Genomic DNA, 9,049 nt, shown 5'->3' on the forward strand with positions numbered 1-9,049 from the left:
AGTGGAGTTGAACCCAGGACCTTCTTGCTGTGAGGGGACGCTATTATGTTATTAAATGTCTGCTCAGTGGAAAAGATGAATTGAGGTGTAGTCCTGAAATTGATTGGAAGGCTTTACCTAAAAAACACCTATAGGATTTGTGAACACAGCACAACTTCAAAAGTGCTGTTTGAGAGTGATTCTTTTTGTATCAATCTTTAAATGATACATATTATACTTTAACATGTGTCTTGTTCCGTTAAAACCTGCATGGAGAATCCTACTAGTAAAAAGGACCCTCTTTATTTGGTTTTACAGGACAGATGCCCACACAAAGCCCAGATGAACCGTAAGTGAACACCTACTGTGTGTGTGTGTGTGTGTGTGTGTGTGTGTGTGTGTGTGTGTTCTGGCTGATTTCACTCAGTTAGGAACCTCCCAAAGCAAATTTGACAATTGAAATCTAGACAATGTTTAGTGTCAACATTTTTGCTAATTGTATTTATGTTTTTGTAATGGAGGGGCGAGATAAATCCTCCTGGGAGTTGACGCTAATCCCTGGTGACACTGAAGCAATCCGGATGATTGGGATGTCTGAGTGACGTGTGCGACAGCAGCAAAACCATACTAAACAGCATATTTAAAAAGGGACCGCGGCAAGATTACAGGTCAACAATGTAGGTGTCTCAGTGGAGAGATGTGGGCAGTTGATGAAAACAGCTGGTATCAAGATTGATGGCCCCCAAAACTAACAGCAACTAAATAATGAGTGAGAGACACATTTGAGGCCAATATATGAGTAATAAACATCAGCCCTAAGCATTTCAAAGTATAGTCCTCCTTACTGAACTAATGCTAGGACTTAGTTTGTCTAGTGTTACATTTCTTAGATTTTATAACAATTAATGGAAAGGATTTACATATTGCTTTTAAGTTTTTTAAATAGGTGACTTTAGACTGTGTGGTGACTGTGCAATGCATTGTTTCTGTACTGGGACACCAGAGGAGCTAATGACGGGGGTCAGTCTGAAAAGAGCCCTGGGGAGGTGTGGACCATGTGGCCAGAGTGCTGCAGTCATTTTCTACTTTACAATTCACCCAGTGTGTATTTCACCAGGGCCAACACGTCTACTTGAGATAATTGGTGGACTCAGTTCCTCAGCTGACTATTAAAAAACGTCTACTATTCAGGTTTGAGTGTTTCCTGTTTAAATGCTGTGCTTATATACAGTCCATGTACCTGATTGCAGAACGTGGCTGTTGGCTTGCCAAAGGTTGGTGTTGTTGTTAAATGTAAAGTAAAATGGTGACCTCTGTGTCTCTTCAGTGACCTCTGGTTGATTTGTCCTTGGTCCTCATGACTACTGGTCTAGACTTTTGACCTCTTCACATTCAATGTCGGGAGAGTTTTTGGTCTTGTGTTCAAAGACCGCTGATGTTAACTGTATTATGACTGGTGGACTGGGAGCCAACATTCGGCAGATGACAGCTGGACTGAGGGGCTGTCTGTCCACATGAATTCCCGGAGAATACAATTACTTATTAGAGCTATTTTTGTTGCAAATTCTGATCCTTGTCATTTTTAAGCAGTACTGAGGTACTCATGACAATTATAACTAGTACTAAAAACTGGATCACTCTGTCCTGGAATATACAAATACAAGTGGTATATCCTAAATTCAGGCTTATTATAATTCAGTTGTAAAAGAAAGTGCTTTCTTGATTTATTTTTGTCTTCAGGTCGCGAGAAAAGGGTTTCTGCCAGCCTTACCGAGGCATCGCCTGTGCTCGCTTCATTGGAAACCAAAGCATTTATGTTGAGTCGCTGCAGATGCAGGGGGAAAGTGAAAACAGAATCACAGGTAGGAAAATCTCCAGCCTCTTTGAGCTGACGTATTGCACTATTATCAGGAAATATGGGGGTATAATTCTAACAACCAAAGATATGTGACATTCCAAAGACACAGTTCAAACGTATCGGTTTCCTCCTTCCCAGCTGCCTTCACTATGATTGGAACCTCTACGCACCTATCAGATCAGTGCTCCAGGTTCGCCATCCCGTCCTTCTGCTACTATGTTTTCCCTCTGTGTGACGAGGGCACCCGAACCCCTCGGCGGCGCCAGCTCTGTCGAGATGAGTGCGAGGCCCTGGAGAATGACCTGTGCCACACCGAGTACAGCATTGCCCGATCCAATCCCATGATCCTCATGCAGCTAGAACTCCCCAGCTGCCACCTGCTCCCGCGGCCGGGCACAGCCGATGCTGCTTCCTGTATGAGGATAGGAGTGCCGGCAGAGAAACTGGGTCCATGTAGGTGGACGCTGCAGCATGCACGCACTACACATATTGATGTAAACGCACCTTCCCGTAAGGGAGCGGAGCTCGACAATTTACTAAAATATACTGAAATAAATGTCACTTAGCAATTCAACAGAAATTCCTCACTGACATATCAGCTTGGTACAGAACAAATCCAATATTACATGGATGTGAATACTGTCAAATTTGGCACATCACTTATGTTGTAAGTAAATTAGGTTATTTTACATGTTCAAGACTTCATAATAAAACCAAAAAAATAGGCTACTCATATATATATATATATATTTTAAGTGCAAAATATTCATCTCAAGCAGAGGTGGAGTCTTGATGGCCTAGCTAAGCACGTTTTGTCTTGTTTGTTTAAAACCTACGACAACAGTTTGTGATTTTAAGGTAAGTTCCGTGCGGGTGCTGTGACTGCGTAGCTTTCTGAAGTGCAGTCGCCGTGTTTGGGAGCATTGTATCAGTTCAGAGACCAAAATCTGTGATCAATGGTTGAATCTGTCACATCATGATAGAACAAGAAACTCTGCACTGAAGTAGTCAGAGGTGGATACAACAGCTTTGCCCTGCATTCAGTACTTATGCTAAGCTAGGCTAACCCCATCCTGACGCCAATTCTGTAGTATACACACTGCCATCAGTCTTTTCATTTCAGTTACACAAACAAACAGCTTTCCTAAAATATTATGTGGTATATAAGGGTTCTATCCAAAGCAATACTTTTTTCAATATTTAGGATCACAAAGTGAACATAAAAGAATTAACAGAACATGACAGTTCTAACAGTTTAACAACATTTTAACTGGACACATTTAATAGTTCACGTAAAATGTGTTACCATGTTACATACTATAGAACTGTCACTCTCTGAACCAGCTGAAAAACAACAGTTTAAAACCTAGGTCACTTCTCTCATGTTGTAAGAAGGAACGTCCACACTGAGTTATTGTCTCTCCCAAAGATTCGCCCACAGACCACAGCTGCTACAATGGAAGTGGGGCGGACTACAGGGGCACAGTCAGCATCACTATGTCCGGTCAGCACTGCCAGCCATGGACCTCTCAGTACCCTCACAGTCACTACCTGTCCCAGGACTACCCCGAGCTCTGGGGAAGTCATAACTTCTGTCGTAACCCAGGGGGCCAGATGCAGGCGCCATGGTGCTTCACGCTGGACCCTCAGGTCAGGGTGGACCTGTGTGACATCCAGCCCTGCAGTAAGTACCATAGTGCAATAATTATACCCTTCACAGATCATCATTTTCAGGTTAGGTGACATAAATAGTGTTTTGAGAATGCTTTTTGTGGCTAGTGTTAGACAACTCTGCCCATTTTACTTGGGCTATCGTTTTTGGCATTAACCCCCTCCACTGGATTATGTCCGTGTGACATTCTTTTAGTCTCATGTGCAGACATTTGTTTGTCTTTGTTTCAGATTTAGTTAAGATCTTTCACAATAGTTGATAGTAGTTAGATTTGCTTTTGAGGGGACCGGTCACATCATTTGTTCCATTAAGACACACACGCCAGCTTTAACTAATTAGATGTTGCTTTTGGATTATCCATGTTGATGTTGTGGATTAATTTATTCATAGTTTTGTAATTATTCTCACAACTGACTGACTTTACCTATCTGACTCGATGTGGACCCACACATTCTCACAGACCAGTGACTTTCAGCAACACACACTTGATCACACTGGAGATCTGGATTCTTCCATTCACAGAGACTTACTGGAGCAACAACACTCAAATAAACCAAGCACTTTCCGGAAAGACACCAACGAGGCGATGATATAACAAATTAGTTTATACATTTCATTATGGATTTGTTGTGTCTCGCGATTATTGAGTCATTCAATGAGTTGCGGAGATGCACGGAGCAAAAATAAAAAAGGGCCGAGCCGACATAGAGGAAAAAGCAGCCGGCAGTTGTTGTGAGTCACAAGACGTCTGCTCGAGTTAAGTCGTCCACGATGTGCGAGCATTTCACACTAAAAAAATTAAAAAAGTGTCAATGGCAAAATATGCAAAGTCAATGTCACATGGGACGGGAGCACCACGTTGTCCCGTTTTGACGTGAGGAATGTAAGGAACCTCCAGCAGGCAACAAGCTAGCGTTAGCTCGCTAATAACAGCAGCAAAGCAGTTTTCAAGACGATACGTTTTTATTTACTCGCCTTTGGACCATTTACTTTTCAACCTGTCATGTATATATTTTGTGCTTTGTCCCATATCGGTTATTGTTGACAAATATATTTGTATGTGTTGTACTTTTTAATGGGCGGCACGGTGGCGTGGTGGTTAGCACTGGATGGTGGCGGATGATTGGTCGAGACAAATCAATATAAAAGAAGCAGAACCGACCGCGCCGTCCAGCCCCCTGCAGGCCGGATTTGGCCCGCGGGCCGCGAGTTTGACATATGTGTCCTAAACCAGTGTCACGATGACTGTCCTTATATCTTTGCAACCGTATCACCTCACAACATCTGTCTATGGGCCTCCTGTTAGCTTCTCCCTTCTCTCTGTTGAATTGTACAGGGACATATTAATATATATATCCCTACTTACCCAATTTCTCTAACACTGTTTATAACATGAATATATGTTGGACAACAAGAAACATTTTCCCTCAACAATGTTATTGTCAGTTGACTGATTTGCCTGTTCAGTTTAAGGATGATAAATGGTCAATGGGCTGTACTTGGATAGAGCTTTTCTTGTCTTTCGACTACTCAAAGTGGGGGTCGACGTGGCGCAGGGGTAGAGAGGGTGCGCCGGGAACCGCAAGGTTGGTGGTTGAGCATGGGCTGCTCAATGTCCCATGTCGGAGTGTCTCTGAGTCGAACACCTAACCCCTAATTGCTCCCTGGGCTAAAATGCAAAAGGCCATGGGTTAAAAATGTAATGTAAGTCGCTTTGGATAAAAGCGTCAGCTAAATGACCTGTAATGTAATGTCATCATTCACCCATTCAAACACTGATGACATCATCAACGGATCAAACCACCAATCCTCTGATTGGAGGACGGCCGTGCGCTCCACTCACCCACAGCAGCCGTCAAGTGTTGGACATGTTGTAGCCTTTGTTCATTCTTTCAATGGAACAAGAAAATTGACCAGTATGATCGTACCATGGGTTGTGTGTTCAAAGAAAACTGCATTACAAAATCAGAGGACTTAACTTGCTACCTCATTTGTCTTACTAACTGCAGAGCTCCCAGAGAACCCCAGGAATGAGATTCTGTTTATCCTGATCCCTGCCATTGCCATCCCTTTGGTCATCGCGTGCCTCTTCTTTCTGGTCTGCATGTGTCGAAATAAGCAAAAGGAATCAACTGACACTCCACGGTGCCAGCTAAGCAGTTCCCCATGCCAGGACATGGAACTGTCTCTCCTGAATCAGCAAAAACACCAGGTAATGCACACACAGAGTAAAGAGGCTCATTGACATGGGCACTTCATTTAAATTCTTCCTGGTCGTGTTCAGAACAACATTAGCAGTGTATTAGAAAACACACCTCCATTGAGGATTAGGCATAAATACAATGAGGAACTTGCACCATCACGTGTTCAAAATCATGAAGGATTTTAAGCTTGATACTTGAAACTTGCAGCTCCTCTTAAACATTGGGCTGAAATAGTATTTGCCAAAGGTGTTCTATAGTATTATCCCAGTCTTATTATCCACTGTGTATTGTTTTGCTATCTCATAAATCCTAAAAAACGTATATCTAAGGCAGTGCTGGTTTTGCTCTGCTGACTCAGTTATGAAAAAGAGAGTGACCACCGTTCAACGGAATTATTAACCGTTGCATTCCAGTGGTAAAGGCTTCCATTACGTTTTATTGTTGGCCATGCACTCTGATGATATGTAATTGTATTTATTGCTTTGTGGCTGCAGGCCAAGCTGCGGGAGATCAACATGTCAGCAGTGCGGTTTATGGAGGAGCTTGGCGAGGATCGGTTTGGCAAGGTTTACAAGGGCCACATGTATGGAACCGCACCTGGTGAGCAGACACAGGTAGTGGCCATCAAAACATTAAAGGACAAGGTTGATGCCTCTCTCTGTGAGGAATTTCGCCATGAAGCCATGCTCCGCGTTAATTTACAACACCAACATATAGTTTGTTTGCTGGGTCTGGTCAGCAAAGAGCAGCCAATGAGCATGATATTCACCTATTCCAGCCTTGGTGACCTCCATGAGTATCTGGTGATGCGCTCCCCCAACTCAGATGTTGGCAGCTCAGATGATGACAAAACAGTCAAATCCACACTGGAGCAGGCCGATTTTCTTCATGTTATCACCCAGATTGCAGCCGGAATGGAGTACCTCTCCAGCCAGCAAGTAGTTCATAAAGACCTTGCTGCCCGAAACATTCTGGTCTATGACAAGCTCAGCATCAAGATCTTGGATCTGGGCCTGTTCAGAGACGTCTACTCTGCTGATTACTACAATCTCACAGGCACAAGCCCTTTGCCCATTCGGTGGATGTCCCCAGAAGCGGTTATGTATGGAAAATTCTCCACTGACTCCGACATCTGGTCTTATAGTGTCTTGCTATGGGAGACTTTCAGTTACGGTCTGCAGCCATACTGTGGCTACTCCAACCAGGATGTGATTGAAATGTTGCGCAGCCATCAGCTACTGTCTTGTCCAGATGACTGCCCGGCCTGGATTTACACCCTTATGCTAGAGTGTTGGAGTGAATTCCAAGCAAGAAGGCCTCGCTTCAAGGACATCCACACACGCCTGCGCTCTTGGGAAAGCCTCTCCAGGTATACCAGCCCCGCTCAGACTTCTGGCACCAGCAACACTACCCAGACCAGCTCCCTGAGCACGAGCCCTGTAAGTAACATCAGCATTAGCACGGCAAATGCATCTCGTTACACCAGCCCTAAAAAGAGTTTGCCCTTCCATCAGCCCCAGTTCATTCCCATGAAGGGCCAAATGCATCGGCAGATGGTTCCCCAGCAGCTCTACATTCCTGTCAACGGATATCACCCCATGCAAGCTTACCCATACCTGCAGAACTGTTACCCCATGCAAATACCCATGCAAATTCCCCAGATGCACCATCCACCACAAATGGTTGCCAAAAGTAGTTCTCACCATAGTGGCAGTGGATCCACATCTACAGGCTATGTCACCACTGCCCCGTCCAACACTGTCAACTCTGTCACCGAGCGAGCAGCTTTGCTCAATGACTCCAAGACCAATGATGAGGACTTTGCTGACAGGCCGTCCAAGGATGGGCAAGACCAAAACATGGACATGTTGGTGCCTGAAACAGAATTGCTAGGGGACAATGACCCTCTGCAAACTGATGAACTGGTGATACACTTGTCAGACACATAAGTGTGGTTCTGCTGGAAGAAGAGCTGAATTATTTCTGTGAGCTGTGCTTGCCAAAATGTAATAAGCAGCATAAAGTGAATAGAGAAGTGTTGTGGAACAGTGACTGAATGTTTTCTTGGAGTTTTATTTAGATAGTGCTGACACAGGTTTGAATGTCACGTGTGTTGCACGTCAATAATGTTAATGATTAAGCAAAATTAATCATGCAATCATTTTGTAATGTTGCCATTTATAGAGAGATTTATGTTCTTGCCGTTGCTGTGGAACAAAAAAATACTATAGGGGTTGCCTTGATGGTATTCCTTTTAAATGTCAGCAATGCAAACAACACCCACCTTCCAAACCTCAGAAACCACACCCCTCTATAAAGACATCACTACCTTGATGTCAATCACCCTCTTCTTTCCCAGTAGCAGTGCCAGTTGTGTTAAGTGAAAGACACAACCATAGCAGAAGGGTTTCTACCGGAACCCATGACTGAACCAGGATGTATGTTGTGGCATTGTGCTTGTTCTTCTGACAGCTTAATCACATTTTTTATTTTTTTAGGTTATTATCTTTTAAGTTGTGAAAGCCACAATCACCGATTGACAAAATGTTTGATGAATAGATACGCTGTAGGGGTTTGTTAATAATCATACTCACTGACAAAAAGAAAGACTGAGAATCAAGAATCTCTTCTTTTCGGGACATTGAAGTGTAAACACAACTTAAACCCAACAAGGTATATATTTGTAACATGAACATTGACAACCAAATTGTGCAGATTTGTAATTATGTACTTTGTTTTGAACTTTTTATTTCTTTTTAGTTTTTTATACGAAGATTCGTAAGCCTGTTATTTGTACAATTCCCTTTTCACCACATGTTTGCTTTGTTTAGGTACATTTTTGCTTACCATATAATGTTTACATTCATCTATGGAGCATGCAATAAAGTAATATTAACAAAATGGTGTATTCCTCCTAAGAAGAGAGTCAGGTAATTTCACTTGATCATTACTATAGTATATGAAACATTGCACAGTGAAGATAAACTAGACCAAAAAATATACTGCAGTGAAGAAATACTATTTCCGATACTACTAAAATAACTCATATATCACATTCTGTACCTTTTTTACATCCCTATCCTTGAATGTGGTTCTTGGCTAGAACCTTGAATTCTGACTATTGAATTCTGATCACATGGTGCAGCAATTGCAACCCTATGTTCTGTTTAAAGATGGACTTTTTTACATCCTTACTACTATGTTTGAGTTTTAAAACAGCATTTCGAACCAATACCACAAGAATTTTAGTGAAATCATTTCTGCCAATATTAGCACGCCTTAAACACATATCACATGACTATTGATGTACACTGGGCAAGCATGTGCCGATGTTAC

At 42.7% G+C, this 9,049-nt stretch overlaps 1 protein-coding gene across 4 annotated transcripts in view; it reads left to right on the plus strand.

The window, feature by feature from the left end:
• The window catches only part of ror2 (receptor tyrosine kinase-like orphan receptor 2), a 33,486-nt gene extending 24,872 nt beyond the window's left edge, over positions 1–8,614 (plus strand). For 2 of the 4 annotated variants that reach the window (XM_040197813.2, XM_078088287.1), the window contains 6 exons: positions 298–328; positions 1,720–1,841; positions 1,976–2,290; positions 3,267–3,521; positions 5,519–5,721; positions 6,208–8,614. In XM_040197813.2, coding sequence (XP_040053747.1) covers positions 298–328; positions 1,720–1,841; positions 1,976–2,290; positions 3,267–3,521; positions 5,519–5,721; positions 6,208–7,662 — 2,381 coding nt within the window. In that variant the 3' untranslated portion in view covers positions 7,663–8,614. The remainder of the gene's footprint in view (positions 1–297; positions 329–1,719; positions 1,842–1,975; positions 2,291–3,266; positions 3,522–5,518; positions 5,722–6,207) is intronic. The other 2 variants (XM_040197814.2, XM_078088288.1) reach the window with 2 other exon arrangements.
• The last annotated feature ends 435 nt before the right edge of the window (positions 8,615–9,049 follow it).

The sequence above is a fragment of the Gasterosteus aculeatus genome, chromosome 14 (genome assembly GCF_964276395.1).
Source record: "Gasterosteus aculeatus chromosome 14, fGasAcu3.hap1.1, whole genome shotgun sequence".
Lineage (NCBI taxonomy): Eukaryota > Metazoa > Chordata > Actinopteri > Perciformes > Gasterosteidae > Gasterosteus > Gasterosteus aculeatus.